General features: G+C 43.0%; 2 protein-coding genes across 4 annotated transcripts in view; both read left to right on the top strand.

Moving 5' to 3' along the window:
- DSC1 (desmocollin 1) overlaps positions 1-18,452 on the top strand; it is a 156,337-nt gene that overhangs the window by 42,301 nt on the left and 95,584 nt on the right. The window lies entirely within an intron of this gene.
- Positions 10,111-18,452, top strand: part of LOC120881167 (desmocollin-2) — a 37,458-nt gene continuing 29,116 nt past the window's right edge. For both annotated transcript variants that reach the window (XM_040264780.1, XM_040264782.1), the window contains exon 1: positions 10,111-10,638. In XM_040264780.1, the coding sequence (XP_040120714.1) occupies positions 10,570-10,638 (69 nt within the window). In that variant the 5' untranslated portion in view covers positions 10,111-10,569. The remainder of the gene's footprint in view (positions 10,639-18,452) is intronic.

Raw genomic sequence — 18,452 nt, 5'->3', positions numbered from 1 at the left:
TGGCCGTTTTGGGTCCACAATACAGTGGGAAAAGCATGTTAAGCTTATCAATCCTGAAAGAAAATATGCTTACTATGAATCTGTGTTAAATATTAATATTTTACATACAACCTTCTATAATGTAAATTTTGATCTTCACTTGGGACATTTCTGTGGTGAAGAGGAAGACACATCATTTTCCTCACATCAGACCCATTCTCTCCACATCAGAATCAATGGGTTAAATAGATGGCTTCCATTTGGAATTGCTCTTAACCCTTCATATCCTGATAGTATGCAAATTTGCATTTCCAAAGCAGATGTCTCTCTTGAATTCCATATCTATACTGCTTATTCCAGGCTTCCCTGGTGACTCAGATGGTAAAGAATCCACCTGCCAAAGCAGGAGACCCAAGTTCGAACCCTGAGTTGGGAAGATTCCCTAAAGAAGGGAATGGCTACCCACTCCAGTATTCTTGCCTAGAGAATTCCATGGACAAAGGAGCCTGGTGGGCTACATTTCATGAGGAAGCAAAGAGTTGGACACAACTGAGTGACTTTCACTTCACTTCACTGCTTTTTCTGGTCTGATGGCTCCCAGAAATCTCAAATTCAGTACCTTCAAAAGCAGGTGATTTAACTCCTACATGCACTAACACTTTCCTGCCATCCCTAACTTTGTTAGTAACAACACCATCGCCTCTTTGTCCAAACAAACATCAAACCCAGAATTCTGCAATTAGCAGAGCATAAAAAGAATAGCACATGAATGCATCCAAAAGAGGTAGATTAACAAAGTGAATAATTACAACACTTTGGCCAGATAACAGATTACAGGGGCACACTATCAAAGCTAGTGAGCACACAGAAAACTTACAATGCTTCCCCTCCATGGGCAAGTAGAGAAAGCTCCATGAATAAAGTGGTAGAAGACATTCTAGGTGAAATGAAAGTAAGGATTCCAAAACCAAGCAAAGCCAAAAGCAAGTGACCCAAAGCAAAATGAAACAAGCAAAAACCAAGGTCTACTTGAGCTCCAAAAACCACAGTTTGAAAACCACTTGGGGCGTGGTGGGGGTGGGCTGAAGGGGTTGTAGAGCTGGAGAACCAGTGAAGATGTTCCAGATAAGAGATGAGGGGTTAAACACAGCAATGAATCTGGAGACTGACAGTATGTGGGAGTGTGAGGACGAGGCCCTAGATAGTTTCTTGAGTAAGTGGGAGGGTCATGAAACCATTAATCACAAGGAGAGAAGCAAAGCTGTTTTGTTGTGGAGAGATAGTGGCTGCTATTTGGAATATTCTGAGCTTGTGGTATTTACAGGAGTCTCAGGAAGGTACTTCCTGTTCAATGAACAGACTTGATGCTCTGCACACCCACTACCCATTCTTTATTACTTAATACCAATGTAATCCTTCCCCAAACACTGGATGCTCACGTAGGACAGGGAGCACTTTTTATTAACATTTAGTTTTCTATCTAGTTAATAAATGGTATAAATACTTTTTCCTGCATGTATATTCAAAGCATCTTTTCCTTCCTCTGCTGGTTGAGGACTGACTAGACATTCCCCTTATACCTCTTTCATTCTCTGACCCCCAACTCTCCCCCGCAACTCCTCACCCCAACTCTAAGCTAGAGGGTTTTGTTATGAAAATCAAGTTGTCAATGGCATGTCAGTGAGGATTACTATTGGGTGAAATAAAATCAATGTGAGAAAGGATGTGGATTATATCTGGATGAAACTTTTATCAAAAAATGAAGGAAAAGGGATTCATGTCAATGTATGGCAAAACCAATACAGTATTGTAAAGTAAAAATATTAAAAAAATTAAAAATTAAAAAAAATGAAGGAAAAAAGATGGAAAAAAAAAGATTTCAGAGAGTGAGGAGTGGTTTCATTTTATTTATGTGGTGATGATTGTTATTGCTGAGGCTGAGAAAGCAAAAAGTAGAAATAAGGTACATTTAAATTTTCAGGAACCAGCAGCAAACTGTATAAAGGGCACTCAGAAGGTTAGCCACGGCAAGAAAATATTTTTTTTTTAATGTATTTATTTGGCTGTGTCAACTCTTGGTTCCTGCTCATGGGAGCTTAGTTGCTTCATGTGGGATCTTTCCTTGTGGCCCAAGGACTCTTCAGTTGTACAGCAAGAGCTCAGTTGCTCCTCAGCATGTGGGATCTTAGTTCTACAACCAGGAATCAAATCCTGTACTGCAAGGCAGATTCTTAACCACTGGACCACCAGGAAAGTCCCTAAGAAGACAATTTAAAGGCGATTGCTGTGTATTGAGAATATTCCTGAAAAGGCTAGTTAGTGTCAGAGAAGAGGAAATTTCCCCTCTATCCTCTTGAGTTCTTGTGCCCAGACTAATAATAAAATCTACAAGAAACAGATCAATGGGAGAAAAAAAAAAAACATATTTTAATTTGCAAGCACAGAAGTGTCATAGAAATGAATCTAAAGAGTGGCGAAAGCAGGCAACTTTTATACTTTTTAGAGAAGGAAACAAGAAATTTGTGAGGAATTGACAGGACAAAGCAGCTTAGGTTTTGGTGCTTAATTGGTAAAGAATCTAAACAGAGTTTGGGCTTGGGGTAGTCAATTAAAGAAGTAAAAGGTTTGTTTATACAGGTTTCTCAGCCCAAATTCCTTGTCTCTGTGATAAGGATGACCTTTTACCTCCAGATTCAGGAAGGCATGGAGAGATTTATTTCTCACTTTCAGGGAGACAGAGAGGAGGGTCAGAGTGTCCTTCCTGTATTGGACATTTCTTAAATAACTTTAACTCAAAATAATCACTATGCCATGGAGGCATGTTTTGAGATGGCCGGAGAAGGCAATGGCACCCCACTCTAGTACTCTTGGCTGGGAAATCCCATGAATGGAGGAGCCTGGTAGGCTGCAGTCCATGGGGTTGCGAGGAGTCAGACACAACTGAGCGACTTCACTTTCCCTTTTCACTTTCATGCATTGGAGAAGGAAATGGCAACCCACTCCAGTGTTCTTGCCTGGAGAATCTGGGGGACAGCGGAGCCTGGTGGGCTGCTGTCTCTGGGGTCGCACAGAATCAGACATGACTGAAGAGCCCTAGCAATAAAAAAATATTTGAAATACTTGAACAGCTTTTCAAAATTAAAAACAAACTTTAGATTAGTGACTATGTCTCCCAGAAAACCCACTCTGCTGGGACTGAGCTCCTTGTGGAGGTAGGCTAAAAATACTAACGTGATATCTGGCCAGGTAAATGCTTGGCGAATGATTGGATTGTTTTTGTTTTCAGTTTTATTGAGGTACAATTGACGAAATTGATATGCTTAAAGTGTACAATATGATGATTCCATATTTGTATACCTTATGACATGATTATTGGAATCAAGTTAACACATTCATCAACTTACATACTTTAAATTTTTTGTGTGTATCACAGAGTAGGATATGACTGAGCGACTGAACAACAATCATAATTTATTAACTATAGTCATCATTCTGTACATTACATCTGCACAGCTTATTCATCTTGTATTGAAGGCTTGCACCTGTTGACCAGCTTTCCCTATTTCCCTACATACCAAATATCTATCTATCTAGGTCTATGTATATATCTACCTGTGTATCTCTCCACATTTTTAAGCTGGCTTCTCCAAAACTGAACAGATGAAAAACATTTAACCTCAGTTTAGTAAATTAATCCCTCCTATCAGTTTCTTTGGAGGGAGTTACACTGAATTGTCTTTATGACAATTAAATTTCTATGCTTGTAATTACAAATCAATGTTGTAACTAGAAGTTCATTTTGTTTATATATATATACTTGTGGGACATAGTGTGTGCTAAGTTGCTTCAGTCTTGTCTGATTCTTTGTGATCCTATGGACTATAGCCCACCAGGCTTCTCTGTCCATGGGATTCTCCAGGCAAGAATCCTGGAGTAGATTGCCATGTCTTCCTCCAGGGAATCTTCCTGACCCAGGGATAGAACCTGCATCTCTTGGGTCTCCTGCATTGCAGGAGGGTACTTTCACCTCTAGTGCCACCTGGGAAGCCCAGGGGAGATAGAGATGGAATAAATTGAAGACATAGGAAAGGAGAAGAATTGCTAGAGCAATGTTCTCGAGTAGGTGAGAGGAGATGGGAATGGATGCCCAAATGGAAAAGGTGACCCTAGCCATGAGCAGAGAGTTCCTCCACATATGGAAGAAAAGGCCATGTACACGGCACAGATGCAGACAGCTGGGTCAGTGTGGGGAAGCTTGATAGTTTACCTCAATAATTTCTATTTTCTCCGTGAAATAGAAAGCTAAGTCAGTAACAGAAACTGAGGGTAAAGGAAGGTGTTTGGGAAGCTTGAGCAGAAGTAAGGAAATAAAAAAATACTGCCAAGGAGAGTGAGGAAGTGAAAGGACTAGACATAGAGTAAGACTATTGGGCAGTTCTAAAGCCTACTTAAGATACTACAGTTCTAAAGCCTGCTCATGACCTTAAAGGGAAACTCCTGAACTTGGACGTGAGTTTATCTCTAACTGAGGTTAAGCAGAGAATCAGTTTTGTTTTTCTCTAATAATGAATCAGTTTTCCTAACACGACCACTAAGTAATTTTCTTTTCTTTTCCGGTGGTGTATACTGTCCATACTTTCCTCATATATAAGTTCCTGTTTCTGCACTGGTGTCTCTCTGAATTTTAATTTAAAAATAGGCTCTTTAGCCTATTTGTCTGTTTTTGTGCAAAAACCATGCTAGAAATTCTTGGTTGGCCCAGCTTACATTTTGACAAATATACCAATACGTCTCCATCATGTTTGAGATCAGATAAGGAATGCCCACCCTGCTGAATTTGACTCAAGACACGATTTATTTTAATAGGCCAATAAGCATTAAAATTAGGAAAACAAAGAGCTTGTCAGGAATCATTCATTCATTTATTCATTTACTCACTCATTCAATAAATATTTATTAGGCATCTATTATGTGCCAGGACTCATGATGATTAATGCTGGTGAGATGGGCAGAATCAAAAAAAGTCAACTGCAGTCATGAAAATGTAGTCTTTGGTGAATGTGTGTGTATGCTCAGTCACTCAGTTGTGTCCAACTCTTTGCAACTCTATGGACTGTAGCCCACCAGGCTCCTCTGTCCATGGGATTTCCCAGGCAAGAATACTGGAGTGGGTTGACATTTTCTTCTCCAGGGAATCTTCCCAATCCTGGGATGGAACCCACATCTCTGGTGTCTCCTGCAAATATTAATCAAATAATGACTCAAATTTAACATTGTAATTGTGACAGGTGTTCTAAAGAAGAGGCAGCTGTTTGGTAAGAAAGATTTGACCCTATCAGAGAGGGTTTGACCTTGTGGGGAAGGAAATAAGGGTTGCTATTTATAGGATGAGTGGGAGGAGAGACAGGAGAGAGAGACAGAAGAGAGTTCCAGGAGGTGGGAAGAGCAGATGCAAAGCACCCAGTGATGGTAGGAGCCTCCTGAGTCCAAAGATATGAAAAGATGTGTTTGTGTGCAGTATTTAGAGATCAGATTGTGCAGAGGAAGCCAGGCAATGAGAATGCAGAAACACAGCCAGCAGAGAAAGAAAACAGGAGACTTGGCTGTCAGAGAAGCCAAGAGCAAATAGGTTCTAGGTGAAGTGATCCCACAAAACAGTGAGCTTCCTGTCCCTAGGTCCACTTCAGAAGAAGGTTGTTGTTTAGTTGCTAAGCCATACCCAGCTCTTTGCAACTCCATGGACTGTAGCCCGCCAGATTTCTTCGTCCATGGGATTTCCCAGGCAAGAATATTGGAGTGGGTTGCCCTTTCCTTCTCCAAGGGATCTTCCCAACCAGGGATCAAACATGGGTCTCCTGCAATGGCAGGCAGATTCTTTACCACTGAGCCACCAGGGAGAGGCCCTCAGAAGGTGGTAACAGTTTGCGATTCATGAGCAGATTTAACAAATAATTTAAAAATAAATTTATTTTTAATTGGAGGATAATTGCTTTACCATATTGTTGTGTTAGTTTCTGCCACACATCGACATGAATCAACCATAGGTATACATATGTCCCCTCCTCCATCCTCTGTCCCACCTTCCACCCCATTCCACCCCTCTAGGTTGTCGCAGAGTACTGGGTTGAGCTCCTGCATCGTACAGCAAATTCCCACTGGTTACCTATTTTTCAGGCCAGCATTGGAGACCTAGACATAGATGACAGACTTGTGGACACAGTGGGGGAAGGAGAGGGAAGTACAAATTGAGAGATTAACATCGCAAGAAATGATTTTTGTGCAAGGAGATTTTCCATCCTTATAGGATGCTGTTTATGTATCATTTTGCATACATAAATGATGTATGCATACATACAATCTCTTGAGATTAGCCTTTTCTTTTACAAAAGCATCAGTATGAGATGAATTGCAGATGAAGAGGTGTTTACCTTAGGTGTTTGCCTGGAGCACAAGCCTTTCCTGTTTTAGGCACCACAGCAATCTCAGTGCTGGGAGCATGCCGGAGACAGAGTAGATACTGAATAATACTTGTCAAAGTAGTTAGTAAATAATTCAAAATTCTGTGGTTCTAAGGATATATTTGTTCATAGCACTCCACGGTGGCACATGTCAATGGCATCTATTAAAGGTACAAGCAGACATGGTCAGGTTCACCACAACTGCCTGGGAATTCATTCATTGGCTTCTTTTTATTGCTGTGCTGTGCTTAGTTGCTCAGTCCTGCCCAACTCTTTGCAAACCCCTGGACCATAGCCCGCCAACCCTCTGTCCATGGGAATTCTCCAGGCAAGAATACTAGAGTGGGTTGCCTTACCCTCCTCCAGGGGATCTTCCTAACCCAGGGATCGAACCCAGGTCTCCCACATTGCAGGTGGATTCTTTACTGTCTGAGCCACCAAGGAAGCAAGTTTATAATAAGAATTGACTTATTGTTTGTTTCACTTATTTTAAAAATACATTTTGAAAGGTAATCGAAATTGAAGAGTATACTCTTACTGAGCACAATTTGGAAGAAAACTTCAAAGAAATAAGGACAGTGTTAAAAAAAATTATTTAATGGATAATGCAGCATTAGAAAAAAACATTTTTTCCTATCATAAAAGGACTTGGATGGTCCTTGCCCTAAGAAGCTCACAGTGTAAAGGACAAATAGGAAAAATGAACAGAATTTCTATTGAACATGTTAATCACAATACTAGGAATGCATGCCAAGAGGGCTATGGAAATACATGGTGGACATTCAATAAATGTTTGTTAAATGTTGAAAAAAATTGATCCAAATTTTCAGTAAGTAGGAAACTAGCACAAGCTGTAGCATCTCATCTTAGGGTTGCACCGTTTAGTCCTTTTGAATCAGACAAGGTCTGAAGGTCTTGTCAACAGGAAGGAGGCTTAAGGATCTGGGATCGGTGAGTGCATTAACACTCAGCCCTCGACCAGGACCTGAGGAGAGATACTGGAAAAGTAGGAACTAAGGAGCTGTCACAGGGATGAGGTGGGTTGTAAAGGTACGGGGCTGTGGGGTAAAGAGGGATACCCATGTTAACCAACACTTACGGAGTTCTTAGAATGTGCTAGGTTTTATTCTGCATGACTTCATGAACCTTACTTAATCCTGTATCAACTCTGAGAGGCAGTTTAATTGTGCTCTTTTTGCCACGGCTATCAGACATTTTCCTCTCTACTCTCACCTGTAAATAACTAGACAATGTCCTTCAATCTTGTTTTTGTTTTCTCCTTTCAGTCTGTTCCCTTTGCTTTGGGGTTCCATTCTGTGTCATTGGCCACGCCAAAAGAGATGCACCCTAAACATCACATGTCCACATGGACCCTTCTCAGTGGACTCGTGCAGCTCAGAGAGCTGTTGCTGTGTGCACATCAGTGATGAAGTGGTATTTTGTTGTTCTTGCCATTTATATTCAGTTACCACTTTCTGAAATTAGAGAATTGTGAAGCGTGGTTGCAGAGATGTGCCCCATGGGCCTGGGGTTGCTATTGGTTCGTCTTTTTAAGAACAACTCTGGTTCTGACTTTCTCTTTGAAAAGGAACACCCATCTCCAGCCAACTTTCTCAAAAATCAGCCACAAGGAGTCTAAATAGTTTAATTTTAGACATGGAAGCCGCCACAGACAGCATCCAGTATTATTTTAATTATCCTCCTTAATGAATGAGAGTGCTGAGGGCTGAGGTTACCTGAGCAGCCCAAAACACAAAGGAACTTGGTCCTAACTGTTGGTCTGGTGAATCCTTTACTATAGCCCAATGGAAAATCACTTCAAATCAGCAAAATCATGCTCACAGCCAAAAGACAGTCAAAAAAAATTCCTCTTCTCACATTTCATGTCTCTTTAAAATTATATCTGCTGTTTCAAGATTGTATTATTAAAGAAACTATTTCAGAAGCCATATAATCTAATCTAAAACTACTAAATAAATCTGGTCCCTTGTTTAGAGTTTATATTTCATTTCCTTAAGAAATTCACGAAGAAACAAATTACCATCTTAATAGCTTCAGTCAGTTACCTAGTGTGAAAGATGAAAATAAGGATCTAAGGCAAATTCTTTTCAAATTACCCTCTTCCCTTTTCTGGAATGTGGAAAAACATGAGTCACCCTTAGGTGTTTAAGGTTAAAGGGTAAGCAAGAATTTGAAAATGTTCTATTATCAAAGACCATATAGCCTGAGTACATTTGTCGAACACGAAACTGGCATGATATCATCATTAACAGGACAAGGAGTGTTAATGAAATCACTGCTGGAAAAACATGAGGGTTAAAAATTGTGGAAACAGAAGGATGTCAACCAGAGTCTCATGCCGATGACCCAGGCTGATTTTACAAGCAAAGTTTCAGTGATAATTTTATAAACATGGAGACAAGAGAACAGCTCACTATGTGTCATTCAATAATAAAATAGAGCATGGAACTAATACTTAGAATGTAAGACAGGTACTGTTTGACAATACTCTTGAATTTAAGTATATGGTCAATATTATAATAATTTTGGCTCTGTGTATAATGGTATTGGGACCACACATGTTTTCAACAGCTGAAATCTGAGTGTTATGGCTGGCTTTTCAAACAGGTTTCTCCACACACCCCTGTGCAGACAAACTAAATAAATGGGACAGGTTTCTCCTTTGTGGTCAGACTTCTCTAGTTTAAGCCAGTAATTGAAAAGAGGTACAGCATAATGAGTCAGAATGCCCCGTCATTGCTTTCTGAAGAGCTGCAAGAATACCGCTTTTATGTTTTAATCTCCCATGTTAAGCACTCCTATAATTCACCTGGTTTAAGTATACTTCAAACCTAAACATAGATTCTATCCTATTCTTTTTTTCTTACCGCAAACTCTGGTTTGGATGGTGGGAAAGGAAGAAATCTCAGTGAGACGTCCAGGAGTCCAACTTAGGAGCTAAGTGATAAGAAGGTCAGTGGCTGGCTTTAACTGTGACAAAGAAGGGTCTTGGGGAAAATCACCAGGCCACATTTAGCCAACGTCTAGGATCTCAGAAAGATTCCATAGTTAACTCACCCTTGATGCCTGGACTCCCTTATTTTAATTAATTAATTAATTAATTAATTCAATTTCCTTGTATCGTTGTTATTCTGGCCATGACATTTATTTACCAAAAAAAAAAAAAAAAAAAGACAACCCCTCTCCCCAGAAACCAACGATCAAACAAGACCCCAAGAAAGATGTGCATACTGGTTGTCCGCAGGAAATTAACTCCAGGAGAGTGTGGCAACCAGTCTCCCTGGGTGCTTGATCGCTCAGGCGTGTCCGACTCTTTGCGATCCCAAAGACTGCAGTCAGCCAGGCTCCTCTGTCCATGGGAATTCTCCAGGCAAGAACACTGGAGAATACATGTCCTCCTCCAGGGGATCTCCCCAACCCAGGGCTCGAACCCGTCTCCCGCACTGCAGGCGGATTCTTTACCGTCTGAGCCACCAGCGAAGCCCAGCCCCCCTGGGGCCAACCCTCTACTAGGTGGGCCTCAGGCAGCCGCGACACCAAAATCCGACCTCTCCACCTCCCCGGCGGCCTCTGCGGGTCTGCAACTGACCACAGCGCGCGGGGCGGAGTCGGGTCGGGAGCGCGCCCGGGTCCTCGCCCCCTCCCGCGGCCCGGCGCGCTCGGGGAGTGAGTCTTTGTACAGTCAGGGCTTCTGCTGGGCAGGGCCAGCTGTTAATCCTCCAGGCGGACACCGGGGCGTGGGGGGTGGGGGGGAGATGGGGCATATAGGTGGCGTCCGCTGGTGAGAAACACCTAGCGCAGGTAAAAGGGTGGCGGCGAAAGGGAGTTCCCACCTGTAGCGTTCTTCCAGAAATGAAGACTTAAGAAAATACATAGGAGGGGCCGATCGGTGTCTTTCGGACGCGCCTGGAAACCCCACCCTCGTTCAGAGGAAAAGCCTTTGGGCTGAGAGGCTGGAGCTTCAGAAAAACCGAGAAGAAAAGCAGCTCCTCCGCGCGCCAGGTTCTCGGCCTCGCACTCCTGCGACCCGGCCGCGGCCCTTCGCCCTGCCGCGCCCTCCCTCCCCCGGCCTCCGGGTGCCTCGGCCGGCGACCTACCCCGGAGTCCTCCCATGGCGCCAGCCCGAGCCCCAGGCTCCCTGAGCGGGGCCCTCTGCCGGCAACTCTTGCTGACCCTCGCGGTGAGTGGCCGCCTGGACACGGGCCCGGAGGGCGCACGGACAGATTTGGGAGAGAGGGGCACCTTTGGGAGCAGAGATCTGTGGGTGGCGAGCCAGGCGGGGGTTCCTGGCGCCTGGGGCTGACTGCAAAAGTGCAATCGATTTGGGTGGGGGAGGGCGGACAGAGGACGGCGACCTGGGTTCTTCGATCCCGCAGGGGACGAGGAGGAGGGTGTCTCCGGTAGCGGCTGCAAACGCCCATGCAAATCTGTGACCCCCGGGTACGAGCCTCCGAGCGTCTCCAGCCCGCGCACCTCGCCGGGGAGGACAGTCCAGGCCGGCTCAGGGTCGGGTTCCGGCCACCGACCAGGCGAGCCGCTGGGCGGACGCGACCAAACGCGCCGACCCTGGGGTGAAAGAGAGGTCTAGGCGCCTTTTGGGGAATTTATCTTAGGCTGTAGGTGAAGGGGAGGGAAGCGCGGAGACCGAGCGGTCTGGACCCTCTGCGCGTGAAAATGGTACACAGCTCCCAGATGGTCCTCAGTTAAGGTTTCCATTGTGGGTCCGCACGTGAGGTTTCACTCCCTTTAAACTTTTGGGAAATGGTCGCCTCGGAGGCATCCGGATTCTTCCTCTCACTGCCCGCCCCTCCCCGCCCTCCAGCTCCAGTTTCTTTTTCCACTTTGTGAAACACAATAGCTACAAGCCCACCTCCCCAAAGCTCTGAAAGAAAGTGGGGGTGGCCTTATTTGGAAAGGACAACGCCACCACCCTCACCCCGCCACCCCCGGGCAGAAAAGCCCGGGATCTCCTTGGGGGAGGGGGCTGCAGGCACTGAATCTAGAGCGGGGGGAGCAGCCGCTGAGAAAGTGTGGGACCAGGGGTTCCCCAGACAGAGCTGCCGGGGTACCCTGGAAGGAGAAAAGTCACGGAGACCGAGAGCAAGGGGGCTAAGCCCGTAGTGGCCTTTTCAAGCTGAGCCGCAGGCATTAGGGCTCCAGGCAAACCTGAAGGACACGGGGACGAACCTGGAGAACAGACAGTCGGGGAATTCCTTCTGGGACTGGTGGAACTGGCGGCGTGAAATATCCAGTCAATTTCCCTTACTCTACCCCTCTCCTGTTTCATGGAATTCCTGAAATTTTTAATGAATGAAATTGTAGTTGTTGCTATCATTAGAATGGCTTTCCTTATGGACTTCAAACCTTAACTCATTTCCTGGGGCAGGTTAATAACACAAAGGGCCCGGTGCACAGCAATTAACAGTTCACTGTCGAGGAACTCGAGAATGGAATATGTAAATAACGGTCATAAAATGTCTCGATTTTGATTAGATTCTCAGTAAAGTCGACTCCTCCCCCCAACTCACCCCCCACCTTGTTTTTTGGGACAAATTGAACCATTGCCCTTTAAGGAAAAGAGCACAATTAGGCTCAGGCAATGAAATGCACAGGTCATAAATATTCCCAGGCGGCTCAGATGGTAAAGAATCTGCCTCCAATGCAGGAGACCCAGGTTTGATCCCTGGGTCGGGATGATCCCCTGGAGGTGGGAATGGCAACCCACTCCAGTATTCATGCTTGAAGAATTCCATGGGCAGAGGAGACTGGCAGGCTACAGTCCACCTGGTCCCAAAGAGTAGGAAATGACTGAGCAACTAACACTGATATACTAACAGAAGTTTCTGTGTGTCTTCTCAGACTCTTTTTAGAAAAAGCAGATATAGGGAATAATCTAAAGTTGAATAATCCTCTTTCTTTGACCTTCCTTAGCTTCAAAGCTGCATTGGCCAGAAGTGGGGTGACTCTGGCAGCACCCCTCATCCTGCTGCATTTTTGCTGGTCGGGTTGGTGTGTCTTAAGCTCTTCTGAGGCTCCTGTGCACGTCTGAAGAGCCCTGGCAGCCACAGATAGTTGTGGTTGTGAGCCTCGTGTGTGTGTAGAGAAGAGAAGCGTTACTGAATAAAAATGGCTTGTGAGACATAATCTCCTCCTCCCCACACACCCAAGTAATCCTTCACCATTCCATGAACCAGCTCCCAACTTCCTAGTCCTGCCTCACCTCACACATTTGCACTCTGCCCCCACCTCAGTGTACTTCCACTATGGCTCAGACTTAAAGAATTTGCCTGCAATGCAGGAGACCGGGGATTGATCCCTGGGTGGAGAAGTTTCCCTGAAGGAGGAAATGGCAACGCACTCCAGTATTCTTGCCTGGAGAATCCTCACAAACAGAGGAGCCTGGTGGGCTACAGTCCAGGGGGTCTCAAAGAATCAGACATGACTGAGTGACTTTCTGCCCAACACCTAATGAAGCTTCTCTCTCTAAGGTCATCAGGGATCTCCATTGTTAAATTCAAGTCATTCCTTAATGCAATCTCATCTTGTGATTGGAGCCTTTATGAAAAAGCTAATCTACCAATACATAAAGAGTTCTTATAAATCAAGTCCAGCATTAACGTGAAAAACCATAAAGTAATAAAAATGTCTCATAAAATATTTCAGCCTCACTCATAATAGGGAAAGGTGAATTTTAAAACTATGTTGAAATGTCATTTTTCATTTGGCAAACATCCAAAAGTTTGAGAGCAGGCTCTGTAGGCAAGAATGTGGAGAAATAGAAGCTCTTAGATGGTTGGTGAGTGTAACAAAAAATTACAACCTTTATGATCTATATGAGTTGTAACAAATGCCAATAGAAACTGTTTTGCTTCTTCCTATCCAATTTGTATGCACTTCCTTCTGTTGATATACCAAATGCTGAATTGTTTTAATTACTGAAACTTCCTAAGACAACACTGTCAGCTAAAGCTAATACCCTTTCACTGCTTGTTTTTTTTCATAATTTTTCTGTTTTTGTTTATTTTTTCTTTATGACCTCTTTAAAATTATATCAATTATCACTTCATTTTTTAAAAACCTTTTTATTTTATATTGGTGTGTAGCTGACTGACAATGTTGTGATAGTTTCAGGAGAACAGTAAGAGGACTTGGTGATACTTATACCTGTATCCATTCTTCCCCAAACTCCCCTCCCATCCAGGCTACCACATAATATTGAACAGAGTTCCCTGTGCTGTTTAGTAGGTTATCCATTTTATTATTTTTTTTAAGCCTGAATTCTTTTTTTTAAAAAATTTATTTATTTTTGGCTGCACTGAGTCTTCTGCTGTGCATGGTGGGCTCTCTACTTGTGGCGAGCAAGGGGCTGCTCTTCGTTGCTGTGAGTGGCCTTCTCATTGCAGTGGCTTCTTGTTGCTGGGCCTGGGCTTCGGTTGTTGCAGCATGGCATGTGGAATTTTCCCGATCAGGGATCGAACCAGTATCCCCCTCACTGGCAGCAGATTCTTATCTACTGTACCACCAGGGAAGTCTGGTTATCCACTTTAAATATAGCAGTGTGTACATGTTCATCCCAGACTCGCTAACTATCCTTCCCACCCGGTTTATGCAACCATAAGTTTGTTCTCTTAAGCCTGTGAGTCTATTTCTGTTTTCTGAGTAAGTTCATTTGTATCATTTCTTTTTAGATTCTGTGTATAAGGGATGTCATACGCTGTTTCTCCTGTCTGACTTAAGTTCGTTTGCTCATTATGACAATCTCTGGGTTTCCTTATGATCTTTTAAGTTAGCTTGTCTACTTCTGGGAAAAAAGTACTGTTGGGATTTATTAGGTTCATAAACTTCATAATTTAACTGTGTAAATTGATATACTTACATTGTTGTTTTTTTTTCTATTCAAAATAATGATACATATTTATTTTTGTGCAAGTCTTCTTTTGTGTCCTTCAGAAAAATTTTCAGATTTTTCTCACTTAAGCTTCAGTTTACTTTTTGGTATTCTAGCTTTTTTTCTTTTACCACTTTTGAAAATGATTTCTTTTTTTTCCAATATATTGCTTAACTGGCTTTATGTGGACGAAGACTAATGATTTGTGTATTTCAGCAGTTATTTCTGCACCATTACTGAAATTCTCTTACTGTTTTATGGTTAATTTGCTTGGGTTTTCCAGATAAATAGTCATATCAAATGCAAATAGTTATTTTTACTTTTACCTCCTTCTTTTCATTCATATATCTAATATACTTTAATGTAATGTTAACTATATGTGATGACCCTTGGGAAGTCCATCTTGTTTCTGAGTTTAGTGAGGCTATCCTAGTGCCTATTGGTGATGTGATTATAATGTAAAATAAAATTCATATTGAAATAGCACTTATAAATTCCTATTGGAGGCTCTTTTTTTAAAAAAAAATTTAAGAATGGTTATTGAATTTGGCCAAATGGTTTTCAGCAGCCATGGTGCTGATCACATGCTAAGTTTACTTACTTAGTGGCTTGAGTTTCCTAGAACATCCGAATGACATGAGTGTGGCTCACAAGTCCATGCGAGGCTAGTTTGCTTCTAGCTCATACCTACAATGAAGGTTCTGCATTTGGGAATCCAGATTAATATGAGTGGCTCTTCTCTTAGATCTTGGGCAGATCCATGCTTTGATTTTACTCCTTTCTATTTGAGGCCAAAAAAACAAAATCTAATCTTTTCAGATTAGAAGTTTTTTCTGGTTACTCCTGTGTTCCATCTTAATCCTCAGTTTTTGCCTAGGGCTTCCTTGTAAGATGTTTTAGGATGGTTTAAAAACATGTATCCATCATTATTAGTTTTGGCCTGGGGATTTGACTGAACGCCCTAGGTCCCTTCTTGGCAAAGAAAATTGTTCCCCGAGTTCATTTGTCACACTGGTCAGAGTTACCTTATTCCAATAGAAAGTTCTTATGTCATTTGTGTGTGTGTGTGTGTGCACGCGCTAAGTTGCTTCAGTCTGGTCCAACTCTATGCAACCCCATGGACTGTAGCCCACCAGGCTCCTCTGTCCATGAGATTGTCCAGGCAAGAATTCTGGAGTGTGTTGCCTTGCCCTCCTTCAGGGGATCTTCCCGCCCCAGGGATTGAACCCACATCTCCCATGGTCCTGCTTTGCAGGCAAATTCTTTACAGCTGAGCCACCTGGAAAGCTTGCTTATGTCATTTATCTGCTTAAAACAAATCTTTGATTTCTTATTATCTTTAGAGAAAAAAGATCTATGTGTGTCCTGTGTGAAGGCTGTTGAGACTCTCTCCCACACCTGCTTCTCTGAATCCATTTTCAGTTCCTCTCCCTCTTGTGCTATGTACAGCAACCAGGGCAAATGGCATTTTCAGGTCTGTAGCTTCTCTGGGTCTTTGCACATGCAGTTCCTGTGTTGGGAACAACAAGCTCGGCCTCCCTCGGACGTGACTAACATGTGTCCCCTCTTCACCTGTGCTTTAGAAGGGGCTGGTTCCCAGTGCTCTCCCAAAGCACCCTGAACTTCCCTGTCACAGCTTTTATCCTCCTTTATTGAAATTGCACATGTCTTACCCTTGACTTGAATGTTTCATGAGAACCCTGTTTGCTGCTTGTGTCTGGAACATATTAGACATTCAATAAATATTTGTTGAATGAATGAATGAATGGATGTCCAGAACACTGTTATCTGAGATGCTGTCTTAATTTGGCCATCCTCACCTTTTCCATCATTTTTACCTTAGTCCAAGTCACCACCCCTCCTGTCTTAGATTCCTCCTTGCTTCCACTCTGGTCCTCTATGGTATGTTTTCTGGTGGCTCAGAAAATAAAGAATCTGCCTTCAATGCAGAAGATGTGCGTTCGATCCCTGGTTTGGGAAGGTCCCCTGGAGAAGGGAATGGCTACTCACTCCAGTATTCTTGCCTGGGGAATTCCATGGACAGAGCAGCCTGGCTACTGGTAAAGATGGTGAAGAATCAGATGGCAAAGAATGCTAAAAATCAGATGGTAAAAAATCCGCCTGCAATGCAGGAGATCCAGCTTTGATTCTTGGGTGGGAACGATTCCCTGGAGGAGGAAATGGCAACCCACTCCAGTATTCTTGCCTGGAGAATTCCATGGACAGAGGAGCCTGGTGGGCTACAGACCATGGGGTCACAAAGAGCTGGACTTGACTGAGCGACAAACACTTTCGATTTTCTGTCTGTTTTCCCGTGGCCACCTGAATGAGTCTGTGTAAATGCTCACAACGTGATGCCATAGTCTCTAAACATACGGTTGCTTCTCTTTGCCCTCAGAATAAAACTGTACTCGTTCCTGTGGTCCTTTAGACCCTGTCTCCTATGCCCACGACTGTCTTTTCAATATCGTCCTGTCACTCGTCCCTCTCTGTGCTTACTGCTGTTATGTTTGTTGAGTTGCTCAGTTGGGTCCAACTCTGTGATCCCATGGACTGTAGCCTGCCAAGCTTCTCAGCCCATGGGATTTGTCAGGCAAGAATACTGCAGTGGTAGCCATTCCCTTCTCCAGGGGATCTTCCTGACCCAGGGATCAAACCCATGTTTCCTGCTTGGCAGGCAGATTCTTTACCACTGAGCCACCTGGGAAACCTGTATTTACAGCTCCAGGCTCTCCTTTGTGTTCCTTTGACACTCCAGGGGAAGCCACCTCTCAGGGCCTTTGCTTCAGCTTTTGCTCCACTTGGAAGGCTCTCCCCTAGTCAGTGGATTGGTTTGCTTTCTTGTTTCATCCTGGACTTTTCTTTTATCACCCTCTCTCCATTTTACTTTTCTTGTAACACTTAATCATGGTGTTATGTGATCTTTGTGCATTTGTGTATTGACTTTTTGTCTCTCATTATAAAATAATCTCAGTGAAGTCAAGGAGTTCTCTTTGTTCACTGTGGTAGCCTTTGAACACTGCCTGGCACCCAGGTGGCAACCAAGAAACGTGGGTTGAATGAATCAGTGGGTGTGTGCTTTCTGTCATCTTGAGCTGGGCTCTTCACATGTCCTCCTATTTGCTCTAGACTAGGCAACCAGTGACAATTCTTCTCATCTTTTTGTTTCTCAATATTTTTATTCGAGTATAGTCTCTTGGTTATTTTCATTGCTCAGTTCCAATTGAAATGTAATCTCTGCCATGCTTAGTCCTTCATACACAATTTAAATTGGATAATTAAAGGGTGTTTAATGTGTTTTGGAGATAAAAATTTTCATCCCAATTTTGACAATTTTAACTTATGTTTATAGATTTTTAAATAACAATGTAAATGCTGGTTAGTTATTTTGCTTTTGTCAAAAACCTTTGCAAAAATATAGGAAAAAAAGACTCTCAATCTTTCAGAAGCATCCGTTTATAGTTTCAGAGAGAACCAAATTTATTTTCAGTGGGCTCAGATATGTATTGTATTGGAACTAGTTCACCATAAATCACTAAATCGTTTACATTTTTTAAGTGAAATATTTTTAACACTGACCTTAATTTTCATTAATTAGAAGTTCAAAATAAGTTCATATTTCAAAGTCATGTGCGTGTATGCGTGGGGTCACATGTAAATAATTTTTAAATCTCTCCATGGCAGTGAGTCAGGGCTTGTCTTTAAAAGTGTTGGGCTTTTCTTTAGAATATTTTTGATTTGGTACCACAACTGATAGGCAGTTCACAGATAATTGAAATGATTTGCTGACTCATTAGATTTGTTTTTATTTTGTTATTTTTACGTATCTGTGCTGCCTTCCTAATAGTTTTCAGTGTTTTCCCACAAAAGGGTGTCATTACTGCTGCTACTGCCACTGCTGAGTCGCTTTAGTCGTGTCCAACTCTGTGCGACCTCATAGACGGCAGCCCACCAGGCTCCCCCGTCCCTGGGATTCTCCAGGCAAGAATACTGGAGTGGGTTGCCATTTCCTTCTCCATTATTAACTTCATTTTCAGACTAGGAAACAAATCCCAAGAGGATAAGGAATTCTCTGGGTTTACATGCCTTTTGAGGGAAGGAACCAT

The sequence above is a fragment of the Oryx dammah genome, unplaced genomic scaffold (assembly GCF_014754425.2).
Source record: "Oryx dammah isolate SB20612 unplaced genomic scaffold, SCBI_Odam_1.1 HiC_scaffold_22, whole genome shotgun sequence".
NCBI classification, from domain to species: Eukaryota; Metazoa; Chordata; class Mammalia; order Artiodactyla; family Bovidae; genus Oryx; species Oryx dammah.
This window is presented reverse-complemented; position numbering and strand designations above follow the sequence as displayed.